The sequence below is a fragment of the Suricata suricatta genome, chromosome 8, assembly GCF_006229205.1.
Source record: "Suricata suricatta isolate VVHF042 chromosome 8, meerkat_22Aug2017_6uvM2_HiC, whole genome shotgun sequence".
Lineage (NCBI taxonomy): Eukaryota > Metazoa > Chordata > Mammalia > Carnivora > Herpestidae > Suricata > Suricata suricatta.
In genome coordinates, this window is record NC_043707.1 from 11,506,577 (window position 1) to 11,519,947 (window position 13,371).

General features: G+C 53.8%; 1 protein-coding gene across 4 annotated transcripts in view; it reads right to left on the reverse strand.

The window, feature by feature from the left end:
* Nucleotides 1-119: 119 nt before the first annotated feature.
* The window catches only part of PDXDC1 (pyridoxal dependent decarboxylase domain containing 1), a 46,506-nt gene continuing 33,254 nt past the window's right edge, over nt 120-13,371 (reverse strand). For all 4 annotated transcript variants that reach the window (XM_029948105.1, XM_029948104.1, XM_029948106.1 and 1 more), the window contains 11 exons: nt 12,599-12,649; nt 9,191-9,254; nt 6,780-6,868; nt 5,696-5,801; nt 4,774-4,945; nt 3,823-3,941; nt 3,422-3,543; nt 2,556-2,648; nt 2,381-2,477; nt 1,494-1,598; nt 120-1,016 (listed from right to left, as the gene is read on the reverse strand). In XM_029948105.1, the coding sequence (XP_029803965.1) occupies nt 757-1,016; nt 1,494-1,598; nt 2,381-2,477; nt 2,556-2,648; nt 3,422-3,543; nt 3,823-3,941; nt 4,774-4,945; nt 5,696-5,801; nt 6,780-6,868; nt 9,191-9,254; nt 12,599-12,649 (1,278 nt within the window). In that variant the 3' untranslated portion in view covers nt 120-756. The remainder of the gene's footprint in view (nt 1,017-1,493; nt 1,599-2,380; nt 2,478-2,555; nt 2,649-3,421; nt 3,544-3,822; nt 3,942-4,773; nt 4,946-5,695; nt 5,802-6,779; nt 6,869-9,190; nt 9,255-12,598; nt 12,650-13,371) is intronic.

Here is a 13,371-nt window from a genome sequence, read left to right on the forward strand (position 1 = left end):
AGGTTAAGAGTAGTGTCTGTCGGGTTCTCAGATATTAAACATAGAAATGAGCACAGTCTGTATCTGTGTGCCAATTTAAAAGCTTTACCAATATTTAAAAATATACGTATATACGGTCATGAGTTTTACAGTTACTCTTAATAGAGAGTGCTTTAATTTGTTTACAAATCGTATATAAAGGGGGGAATGGACCCGGGGCAGAGGGAAGTCACCTGCGCACGGCCCTCCCTACGCCTCAGAAGTCACAGCAGCTGGGACTCTGGTTCGCACCTGCCGAATCCGAGGCCGCTGGGCCCCGACCCCGGCAGGGGCTGTGCTCCGCCTCTCCCGGGTGGCAGCACAGCAGGGAACCAGAGGCCTCGGAGGCTGTCTGGACAAACAGTTACCATACGTAACCCCGTGACATCTCACGCTGAGGTCTTAGAAAAATAAGCGCAAGGGTTTCAAGTGGCAGGCACTTGAGATTCTAAGTGTTCTCTGAACAGAAAGTGATCATGGGAACGTGGGGGAGAAACGGTATTACCTACGGTGCACGGGCAGGAACACCAGCTGTCACTCTACGGACGCAGCACACAGGGCCAGTCCACTGCCGTCCACACAGCCTGGCTTGCAGGCCCAGGTGTGTGCAGACAGCCCAGTGGGGCACAAGCCACAGTCCTTGGTTCCTCTGGCATTAGCGTGTGGCACGGTTCACATTTTCAGACATCATCTTCCCTGAAACAACACTCGGCACAGTCTCAAAGCAAACACTGGATTTTATCTTAAGCTGTCCGGTTCTTCTACCTGTGGACGGTCCTCTTCCGGGCTCTGGGCCCTGTTCTCGAAGGGCCCCGTCCGCTCGGCCTCCTGCGGCGGGGGAGCCCCGGGGTGCGGCTCAGGGCTGGTAGGCTCCAGGCCGTCCGGCTCCGGCGGCCCAGACAGATGCTCCAGCTTTTCTAAGTCTTCAACGTGACTGACTGAGCTGGTCTCGCTCAGAGCATCGGAACCTCTCAGGGACCTCTTAAAAGGCTTCTGGCCTAGAGAAAGAGCCACGGACAGGGCTCAACACTCGCCGTGCAGCGAGTGACTGCTTTATTTAATCACAACTGCTTCTGGAGACACCCCTGTGAGCCCCAGGCCTGAGGCACTGAAGTGAGGAGGTGAAAAACAGGAGCTGACAGGACACCAACAGGGCCCCCAAGGTCACCGTCTGGAGAAGCGGCTCAGGTGAGTAAACACGAGGTTGAACATGATGCCCGCTCCCAAGACCCTGACCCCCCCCACCCCTGGGTGCTGCGGAGAAAGTTCTCCTAGACTGAAGCCCCAGGCTACCGAAATGGTTAAAGGGACAACTGGTCTTCAGTGAGGAAGAACAGGACATGGGTGTTAATGTGCGTTCCTCCGTCTTCGTGCCTTGACCCCAACAGGAAAAGCCTCCCAAGATGCAAAGGTCTGTGTTCCCAAGACAACCAACCAGTCTCTTCAGCGTTAATAACTCCGAAGACGCCACGTACCTGGAAGTCTCTGCTTGGCGCGGGTGCCCGCGGGCGTCTGCGGCGGCGTGACGCCTGTGCCTTGTGCCTTGTAGACGTACGTGTGCTCTGTGGACTCCAGGGAGCCTGCCGGGGAAGCGGGGAGAGCGGTGCGCAGGAGCTCCCGGCGCCGGCCCCCGCGGCCTTGGGCCTCGCAGACCGGCAGAGGCTTTGGCCCCCCGGACACGTGCCGGGGACCGGACAAAGCCACCTGGCAGCTGCGCTCTCGAGGCCCAGCCCTGCTGGCCTGTTCCACCCTCTTCTCTCCACCGCCCCCAGGTGTCCTGTGCACATTCAGCGCCGGCGTGGCCCGAGTGTGGCTGGGGACCCGGCCCAAGTGGGAACGGTCCTGTGGCAGCAGGGACCAGATGCCTCTTTGCTGAAGGCAGACGCTTGGCGCAATACACTCTGATTCTCTCTTCCAGCCATGGGCGCCCACGGTTTCCTAGGGAGGCCCTGCGTTCAGGGGCTCGTTCCCCCAGGAGGACGGGAAAGAATGGGACCTGGAGGTGCACATCACCTTCCCCAAACCCCAGCGGCTGGTCCTGCTTGCTGGCTGCCTCGTCTGAAATGAGCTGGTCCAGGGCTACAGACTACCATCTTCTCCTCTCCCCCTTCTCAAGCGCTAATGTGCACGGCAAAAAGCACGGATACCGAGCACTGGTCACAGAGCCGGGGGCACTGCACGGTCCGGAACGAGTGGCCACGTTCTGACCAGCCTCCAGGAAGGGGGACCTGCCCGGGCAGGACAGGGCAGACATGCCAGGCCTCGCGAGACTCGAGACTCAGCCCCAGAGAGGAGCCCCGGCGGCCCGCGCACCAGGCTTCTCGGCTCCAGTGGGGAATGGGTCGCGGGACGTCAGTCCTACCTGCTGTCAAGTTGAAGGTTCTCCCCTTCTGCGAGGCTTGCACCGGAGAGAACCAGTTCAGCACGGACCCCACGACGGGGATCTGCCGCAGCACGCCCTGCAGGACACAAGCAGCGCTGGTGACCGGGGTGCTGGGGCGCGGCGGGGGGCTGCGGGGGCCGTTGCCGGGCCTCACCTCCTCCAGGAGCCGCTCCTCGTTCGCCTTCTGCAGCTGCACCTGAGCTTCCTGAATGCCTTTCCGGACCACCTCGGTCATGTTTTCCAGAAGCTGCGTTAGGACCGGGAAAGGGATTACTGTCTAAGCTTCCTGCCCAGGACCTAGAGGAACTATTAGCCCCGCACAGGATGCTTTCCAGAAGAGTATTAGTATACGGAATTCTGCACGTGTGGATGTCGGGGCACAAACTACACCCGGCGAGCGGTCAGAAGGGGATAAAGTGCCCCGCTGAGGGGGACGCACCTTGGTGACCAGCCCACCCGCCAGGGAGGGAGGCCTGAAACCCCTCTCCCTACGATCTCACGTCCCACCAACAGAAAACAGACTCACGCTCAACATTCAGGGAAATGGAATCAGAAGTGACAGATTTGGAAGAAACTTCCAGAAGTCCACCCAACAATGATAAAGCTGGCTCCTCGGCCTCACAGCAAATTTCCTGTCAGAAACCCCACCCCCCGCAGCCCCAGGACGCGGCTCCGATCACCGAGGCTGCCCGCATCTTGTCGGTGGCGCCTGCCTACACGGTGGCGCCTGCCTGTGTCTTCCCAAACGCCCATACCCCTAACTTCCCTCCCAGGGCATTTAGCGCTGCACTTGGCTACATGTACCCCTTCCCCCAAGCCGTGAGCCCACTGGGGGCACCCACTGCATCAAACCCTCGTGGGGTGCTGGAGTCGGGGACGAGGCTTAGCGCACAGGAACCATTTACATGCTCTGTCGGGAACGAAGAGGTATTTCTGAGGGGATCCTCCTCCTCTGTGACCCCAGCCAGCTGCCTGCAGAAAACCCAGCAAAGGAGCGAGGCACAGATTAGTCTTACAGACCCTTGAGTTTTCCTCAATTTCTTGGGCTGTGACTGCAATGGTCTCCACGAGTTCGGATATGTCCACGTCGTCACTGGCCATCCCCACGTAAATACAGCTCTTCATGCTCTTGTACTCCGGGCCTGTGGGAGAGACCGCCGCCCGCCTTGTTCCCAAGTCCGAGGTCAGAAGGCTGCCCGGGGCCACTCTGCGGCACAAGGGCCCGGCCGCGCGCAGAGGCGCCTCCCTCATGGGGTGAGGAGAAGGACGCCCCAAGAGCTGCAGAAGGGGGAAGGAGCTGGCTCACCCTAGAAAGAACGCAACTAGCATTTCCTCCAAGCAAACAGAGCCCACGGTCTTTTAAGCCAGCTCAAAAACAGCCATCGGAAATTCATTAATTGACATATAAAAGCAGTAATTACCCATTTTAAATGTAAGGTCGGATTCCAGTTCATTTAACTTCTTCAGGAGTCCAGCGTGGATCTTCTCCCCTTCTGGGTCTAATTTCAAACTGCTCTTATCGTCATTAGCGTGTTCATACCTACAAACATTATCAAATATTTCAATCTAAAAGACCAAATGCCTCTTCAGACACAGGACTGCAGGTGGGGTATAAGCTACTGTTTTCCAAGGTGAATGAGACAAATGGGTAAAGGAGGCACTCGGAGGTCTCAAGGTCAGGCACGGTGAAGAACACTGGAGGAAGGCCCAAGTCTCCAGCCCATGAAACTGAGGCAGGTCTGGGAGCCTCAGCACTTGCAACAGAAATACGGAGTCTCGGGGCGCCTGGGGGGCTCAGCTGGTTGAGCATCCGACTCTTTATTTTGGCTCAGGTCATGATCCCAGGGTCAGGGGACTGAGCCCAAAGTCGGGCTCTGCACTGAGCATGGAGCCAGCTTTAGATCATACCTCTCTCTCTCTCTCTCTCTCTCTCTCTCTCTCTCTCTGCCCCTCTCTCCTCATGCTAGCTTGCTTGCTGTCTTAAAAGAAAAGGAAAGCAAAAGTGCCACCCCCTCTTGGAAGGAGACGGAAAGCAGGCACAGGGCTAAGGGCGCCCACTCCCGCCACAGTTCTCAGTCTCGGGGGGCCGTGGTGCTCTGTGCACCCCGTGGTAGCAGCCATCAGCTGTGCTCGAATGCTCCCCCTAGTAACCTGCAGGCCGGCACCGGAAGTGCAGCCACAACCAGCACCGAGTGCGAGGGTGGCCACCCCGCTGCTGCACTGGGCTTTTCCACGCGCCCAAAACATCTCGCTGCATTTCCATGGGACACGGACACTGTGGCCACACATATTCACCTCCGATTTCCATGCTGGTGCACAAAATGACCCACCACCAGTCTTGATACACCCCCGCCAGGAGGCCGGACCCGTACCTGACAACCCCTATTCCAGGCCAGTTAGGGTCATCGACGTATAGGAGGCCGGCCGTCCCTGTCACCTCCTGCCGGAACTCCTCCCGCAGCTGCAGCGTGCACGTCAGGACTGGCAGCTTGCTCTGGATGCAGGCTACGAGCTGATCCACGTCCTCTCCCCGAGTCCCTAAAACTGCAGATGTCCCCGGGCGTTAGACAAGTGTGGGAGGAAGGGCCCTGCGTCCCGTCACAAAGGTCAGAGGCTCCAGGGCCTCCAGGGAGCTGGCACGGAGGCATAAAAGCCACGAAGCCCACAGGAAACACGGGGTGTCACCAACTGATGGAGACGGGTCATCTCAGTGCTGACACAGTTCTGTCTCCCACAGAAGACGGGACCAGCCCCTCCGTGTCACACACAAGCTCTCAGAGCCCCGCAGGACTCTGGAGTCAACGTATAAACCCTGCATCGCGGGCCACGAAGAGGCAAGCCTGCGGTTCTCGCCCCACATTAGCATCGTGGGGGGAGATTCTAGAGGGTGCGTCGGGGGGAGCAGGAGGGCCGGTGAAGACAACAGCACCCAGGACAGCCTGAGAGCCCCCGGGGCTGCAGGGACCCCACCTCACTGGCCCTCACTTGTGACTCAAATGTGGCAAGTGACTGCACTAAGCTCGATTTGCCAGGTTTCTCCTCCTGGGCGAGTCTCTTGTGTGGGGCGGCCGGGGAACCGCGGAGGGACAGACCGAGGGCCTGGGGACACCGAGACATAGGAACTCCCAGAAGTTCCCTGAAAGCTCATCCACCCAAATTGAGCCCAAAGGCAAAGCAGCAGCCTCTTCAAAGAAAGAGAAGAGAGGCTCAGAGGGGACAGGAAACCAGGCCACAGCGTGGACGTGAACGGGCTCCCAGAAGGAGCGAGGACCCCCCGCGGGGTTGGCTGGGTACCTGCCGCCGTCATGAGGGGGCTGAAGCGGATGCACACGCCCTCCACCTCCAGGTCCATGACGGTGAGGCCGCCCGCGGGCACCAGCTGCTTCAGCTGCTCTCCCAGCTGCGGGGACACAGCAGAGTGAAGGGTTCCGCATGGAGGGGCCCTGCCCCCCCCCCCCCCGCCCCAGACCCGAGAGACTCCCGGGTGCAAGGTTCCCTGAATCTTCTCACTGTCTTACTTGGGCCAACTTCTATTTTGAATAGACTAAGTTTTATGGTTTTTACTACTAAAAAATACAAGTTCATTGTAGGAAAACCTAGGAAATACAGAGAAGCCAAAAGAACAAAATAAAAATGAGCCACAACACACCAGTGAGCAATACCCACTGTTAACACGTGACACACCCTTCCCGCTGTGTCCCCAGATTCTCCATCGCCATGCAACATGGTGTTGGACGAGCCGGGCGGTAACCTACATTCTCTCCTGTCCTTCGTGATGACCGTTTCCCTTCTGCCCTCAACGTCCAGCTACAAGGTTTACTCTGGCTGCTTCGATGGCCCTGCACGAATGTATCCTGCCTTCCTCCTGGAAGCCCGAGGCAGGGCAGGAGCCCCAGTGTGCTAGGCCTGACACGGCTGTGGCAGACGCCCCGACACGAGCACCCTGAGGTACCCAGGCGGCATCCAGAGGCAGCGGCAGCACGTGGCCTTCCGTCCGCATCGTCAGGCGCCTGGTGGCCGGGGTCTCTGGCCCATGTACCTCCTGTGGCCACTCCAGGCACCCCCCCACAGCCGCTCCAGGCGCCCCCCACAGCCGCTCCAGGCGCCCCCCACAGCCACCGTCCCTGTCGTGCGGCTAGTTTCTCGGCCTTATGCAGCAGCATGGAAATGGTCCCTGAGGTAAGGTTCTGGAAGGCCCCGCCAGAAGTATGCCGAGGCATAGTACGGAGGCAGCATGCCGAGCAGCCAGGTGATCGGGAGCCCTGGAAGGAAGCCCAGCACCTTTGCAGAGCATCCTTCCTATGGGCCGGACCCCCCGGACGTGCCTGCACGCCACTCCACATGGGATGCAGAAGAGACACGCGACCGCCATTCTTACCCAGCGGTTCAGGGCGTCACAGGAGTGTCTCTCCCGGCCGAGTGCTGAAGGTGCCATGCTGGGCGCTGGGACAGCTGTGGGCACTGGATCTGACACCGAAACACAGAAAGGGGGTTGACCTCCCAGAAACACAGCTCCACACACACTCCTCAAAGCCCCTTTGACTCAGCTCCCAACACTACCCTGAGAGAAAAGCCTCAGATACTACAGACATGAACGGGGAGAGAAAACGGGTGCGTGCGTGGGCGGGTAGTGCCGTCCAGCCTTAGAAACGGACGAAACGGTCCCGCGCTCAATACGGATGAAACCTGAGAACGTTACACTACGTGACATCAGCCAGCGACAGGAGGACTCATGCCGTGGGATTCCACTTCTCTGGGGAACCTACAGTCACACTCAGAGACACAGAGAAGATGGTGGCTGCCAGGGCTGGAGGGGACGGAGGGAGACGGGGAGTCCGTGTTTAAGGAGCATGGAGTTTGAGTTTTGCAAGCCGGACATGTTCTGGAGGGCTGCTGTCCGACAGCGCGGTCTGCGCAGCATTACTTAACTGTACGCGTTACATGGCAAACTTTTTTACCACAAGGAAACATTTTTGCATATGTTTATCTTACAGAAGGCTTTTTAAAAAATTAGTTTTGAGAGAGCATGAGAGCACGAGCGAGCATGAGTAGGAGAGGGAGACACAGAAGCAGGCCCCAGGCTCTGAGCCATCAGCACAGAGCCCACCGTGGGGCTCTAGCTCATGGACCATGAGATCATGACCTGAGCTGAAATCGGACACTTAACTGACTGATCCACCCAGGTGCCCCACAGAAAGGGTTTTAAGCTTCCACAGTTTTTTTTCTCATGAAAAATCTAATAATTGAATATTGTCTCACAAATTGATTTCTTAATCTCATTTCAAAAGTTTTTCTTTCAAGGAGCTTTGAGAGGAAATCAAAGTGTAACACTCTAAGTTACTAGCTAGTCTATCAACCCCTATGCGAGGGAAGTCAGAGCACCCGAGAGCACCCCAAGTGGGCCTCACAACAGACTTCTCCTTCCAAATGGCCAGGGCGCCTGCTCCCGCCAGGCGCTGTGCTAGGCACGCAGGACGTAAGGAAGGAAAGGGTACTGTCATCTTGCTGCTTATGTCCTACAGAAGGAACACCACGAAGAATTGAAATCACCATGAATTGTTGTTGGTGCCATGAAAGAAGGGGGTACCCCAATATAATATGATGGAGTCGCCTCAGCACGGACAGGGAAGGCCTAAGGAGGGGCACCTTAGGGAGGCTGGAATGGTGGCAGGGAGCCAGCCAGCAGAAGAGGGAAGGGAAAAGTGTTCGAGGTAAAAGGCACATCAAGCGCAAAGATCTTGCTCTAGGAGCGAGCAGAATGTTCTACAAACTCAGAGAAGACCAGTCTAAGGCACAATGATCAAGAGGAGAGGTGGCCTCAAAGGAAGTCAGAGAAGAGGGCCAGCGCTGGACGCCACAGGCCTCACAAGGCCTGCTACAGACCCTGGACCTTCATCACCAGAAACAGTAAGAAACTGAGGGTCTAGGCAGCAAAGGGGCATGACCGGACTCCCACGCATACCCCCCAGTCTGACTGCAGGCAGAGAATGGTCTGGAGGAGGGTGTGTACAGGACACGGAAGTGAGAGATCAGTTCAGTGGGGGCTGTGGCTGTCCAGGTGAGAAGGAGCGGCGCCTTGAACTAGGCTAGTGGCATCCTGTAGAGATTCCTGGGTCCAACCCCGTGAATCAAACATCTAGGAAGTAGGGCCCCCAAAGCTCTATTGTCTTTTCTTTTTTATGCTTAACATAGTTTACTTTTTAAATAACTTAAAAATTTTTTAATGTTTTATTTACTTATGAGACAAAGACACAGCATGAGCGGGGAGGGGCAGAGAGAGAGGGAGACACAGAATCGGAAGCAGGCTCCAGGCTCTGAGCTGTCAGCACAGAGCCCGACGCGGGGCTCAAACCCACGAACGTGAGATCATGACCTGAGCTGAAGTTGGAGGCTTAACCGACTGAGCCACCCAGGCGCCCCTACTTTTTAAATAATTTAAAACAGAATGTAAACATACATTGAAGACACCGTGGCCACTGAACCTGAAAAGAACATGAGGTTATTTACGTGGGTGTATGTGTGCGCGCGCACAGTGATCTCCATGCATTTATTCTATCACTAGGTCCAGGGACTGGTATTTGGAAACCACTGATTTGATCACAGGAAACTATCACTAAAATGCTAATAAGGCACTTAGGACCAGAATTCTTGTGAAAATTACTAACATTTTCTGAAAAAATGACTGCAGACTTCAGCAGTCAAAATATTTTGGACTATGTAACTTGAAATGGTTTAAAATTAAAAGCCCTTAAACACAAATAGGAAAATTATGCTTTTTAAACCACCTACCTGAGCCTGGTAATTCCTGGAAAAATCTGAACACCACTACTGGAGAACTGAGCTCATCTTCCACCTGAAAAACACAATCTGGTGTCACCAGTAACACTAAATCCAACACCTGCAAAATAAAACAGTGAGTTTGAAAAGCAGACTGCAGATAACATATTTTCTTTTTTTTTTAAACTTTTTTTTAATGTTTTATTTATTTTGATACAAAGAGAGACAGAGCATGAGAGGGGGAGAGGCAGAGAGAGAGAAGGAGACACAGAACCGGAAGCAGGCTCCAGGCTCTGAGCTAGCTGTCAGCACAGAGCCCGACGCGGGGCTCGAACCCACGAACGTGAGATCTGACCTGAGCCGAAGCCGGAGGCTTAACCGACTGAGCCACCCAGGCGCCCCACATATTTTCTTAATAAACACATAAAACTCAAAGGTTAATTTCAGTTGCTAGAGGAACAAAAATCAAGGGTTTAGTAAAATTCCTAGGAATAATTATAAGCCAGTTCTGAGACTAGATTGCTGAAGTCTGAGAGTTGACATGGGTCTACTGAAATTAAAGCAGGAGGAAACTGTCATAATAATTAACACAGGCCCACAATGAAAGTTCAAAGAAGAGGAAAAAGCAGAACCAGAATCAGTGTTGGGAAAGGCGAAGCTTTCAAGAATCTAGAAATTATGCTAACTCAAGCAGGACTGAGACTTAAAAAAAAAACATTTTTTTTTTAAAGCTTATTTTTCAGACAGAGCATGAGCAGGGAGGGGCAGAGAGAGAGGGAAACAGAGAATCCGAAGCAGGCTCCAGGCTCCGAGCTAGCTGTCAGCACAGAGCCTGATGCGGGGCTCGAACCCACGATCCATGAGGTCATGACCTGAGCCAAAGCCGGACACTTGACTGAGCCCCCCAGGCGCCCTGAAGGTTTTATATAGTCACAAATAAAAAGAGGCTAACGACTTTCTTCTCACCTTGTAGACCTGAGGACAGGACAGAAGCCCTGCCGGTAATGCAGATGAACACAGTCTAGGGCTGAGGCCACGCACTTCCTGAATCACTGCGGTGGGACTTACATTCAGGACAGGTGTCCTCCATTAACTTCATCAATGACTAACTCCATCAGCAGATTTCATTACAGAGAATGTTCACTGCCCCTTAAGATAAGCCAGCCCCAAGCTCACGTTCGCCACTGAACACAAGTACAGCTGGCCATCAGCTCCACCAGGGGGTCAGGACACAAAAGGAACAACGGTGCTCCTGACAGAACATGTGGCACGGGGACAGAGGTCCAAGCATCCAGCAAGTCTAGTTACAAAACCAGTTTCCAAGGCCCTGCGTGTGAGGTCTCCATGGTGGAAATACCAACCTGTAAAGCCAGGAAGTAGGTGGCCCAAGGTCTTCTCAACTAACCTCAAAGGAACACATGGATGTGATTCAGACCTTGAAATCTGCACTTTGCTTTCTCGACACCATCGGACAGGCCCTTCACAAAGAGCCACTGGAGCGGGACAAGTACGGGCCTCCCCGGCAAACTGACCAGAGACAGAACGTTCCGCTGGTCAGGAGAGCAGCAGTGGAGTGTGAATCCCGGCTCTGCCGCAGCCTAGCTGTGTGGCATGAGCAAGCCACTCAAGTTCTCTGTGCCCCAGTTTCCTCACCAGTAAAGACGGGGCTGCTGCTGCAATCAACTCCCAGATTAGACTGACTCGTGCCTCGTACCGAAGCCGAATACTCAGCATAGTGCACAACACCGGGAAACAAAAACAACCAAACAAGACAGAAGTCCCGGCCTTCACAAAGCTTCTACAGAGAAAATCAGACAATGAACAAACCTATGACTGCAGGTAGGAATAACCGCCACAAACGACAGCACCCAGGGGGCAGAGTGATGGACGGTGGGGTGGCCAGGCAAGGCCTCTCTGAGGGGGGGTTACTTGAAAGAAGCTTTGAAGGGTAAGAAAGCAGTCAGGAAAAGAATCGAAGGGAACAGTGTTTCCAGATAGAAGGAAGAGCAAATAGGAAGGGACTACTGTTGAGGGCTAAGTGAAGGAATGTGTGCGCTCAGCACCATCCATGGGACCCAGTGCATATTTCATGAAGGGCCGCAGTGATGACAATTATTACGGAAGCCACAGCGCCTCGTGGTGTTTGCCGACTGCTGTGTATCCACGGAGAAAAGCATGCAGTGGAGGGAAGGGTGCAGCAGGGCTCCTGCCTGGACCACATACGGCCTTACAGAGACGCTCCAACCCCACTGGTGATGAACTAGCACCAGCTGAACCTCCCTGCCTGGAGGAGAAGGGCAGAGGGGCAGAGGGGACATGAAGAGGAGCCCGAGTAGGCTCAGTGAGGGAGGGACAGAAAGCCACGGGCCAAGCACCACCTTGATTCCTGCCATCTTGCCCGTGCTGGTCCATACTTTGGGCTTCTCTGTTTACAATCAAAGGAGTTCAACCAACATACCTTCCCCGACAACTGAGCTCACAGGCTGAGGCAGCAAAGAGAATGACTCAGTGTCACAGGGCATCAGTGGTACGGCTGACATTAGAACCCAAGTCTCCTGACTTAGCATTCATCCCTCTGCTTCTCCAATGGACCGTCTCAGGTCCACTGAGAAGGCTCTAAGCTCCTAACTCAGAAGGCAATGCACAGCGGTGCCCTCCTCAGGCACTTAAAGCGAACGTGCACTAAAATGGAAATCAACTCTATTAACTTGAACCCCAGATAAACTTAAGTATTAGTTTTAACCTTAACTGCATCCTGCAGAATTGTCAAAGACACACCCAGTAGCCCTATTTATATAGAATCTGACCTGTATTTTCAGAAATTCCAAAATACAATGAAGTAAAACATGAAAACATTCAAACTTGAACAGATACTTGGTTCGGTCCTGCTAAGTCCTCAGGCCCTTGCCTAGTAACGACCCACAGGCAGCAATGTCTGACAGGCTCTGGCATCTCTGAGGAGGATATGGGAGGCAGGGGGGAGGAGAGAAGAGCAAGGCCACCTGTCATGTCTTCCCCGTTCCCGAAATCCGTGCAAACGAAAACCCTGGTGTCAGAGGGTTCCAGAAAAAGTTGCCCCAAACACTGAGAGACAAAATGACTTTTCATTTCAGGAACACGAGCGTTCTAAAACTGTTGGTCAGGGGAAGTCAATAGCGTTTATGAGATCTTTGTGCAGTTCTAAACTTTAACAGAATAAAACCGCAGACGACGTCATGAAAAGCACCGGGGGTTCAGCGTATGGGACCGCTCTCCAGGCCTCGTGCCTTCTGCAGAGTTAGGTCACCAGTGCGTGAATCTCTTCCACAGAACGTGGTCTCCCTGGAGCTGCCACGAACGCACTGAAATGCACCAAACCTGGAGAAGATTCCAAGGTATCAGGTTATTAGCTTCAACAACAGATCCAGTCGTATACTATACCAGGACTTTGATGTGGTTCACTTTCTTCAAACTCTCTTGCAACCGTTGGCTCTGCAATGACAAAAAAATACCTTCTAATTTTTATAATTTCATTAGATTATCTGTGTTCATTTAACAATTATTGACACTTTCCTTAGATTGATGACCTTCCTGAGAGGGACACAACGTACTGCAACACAGCGTTCGCGAGGGTCTTCGCAGATCGCAGGCAGACAAAGCCGCCTGGCACCTCACGGCTCCTGAGTTAGGGTGTCAGTTCTTGCTTTTCAAGAACTGCAAATACTCCCCGATCTTTCAGTGCTTCCAGAAAAGCCGGTTCCAAGGAGACCTTTGTGAATTTGTCATATTAGCCACGTAAGTCATTCACTCATTCAACAACTACTAACTGGCAACAAAAGCAAAAAGAAACCAGTGGGACCACATCAAACTTTCTGAAAAGGATCTGCACAGAGGAGGAGGAGACGAGACCATCAACAAAATGAAAAGGCAGCCTACTGAGTGGGAGAACATGTTTGCAGACCATTTATCTGATAAGGGGATTACTATCCAAAATATATACAACTCAAGCAAAAAACCCCCAAAATCTGATTTAAAAAACGGGTATAAGATATGGACAGACATTTCTCCAAAGAAGACATCCAGATGGCCAACGGGCACACGGAAAGATGCTCAGCATCACTCATCACCAGGGACACACACGTCACCCACAAGACAGCATCTCACACCTGTGAGAATGGCTGAAAAGAAGTAACAAATGTTGGTGAGGATGTGGA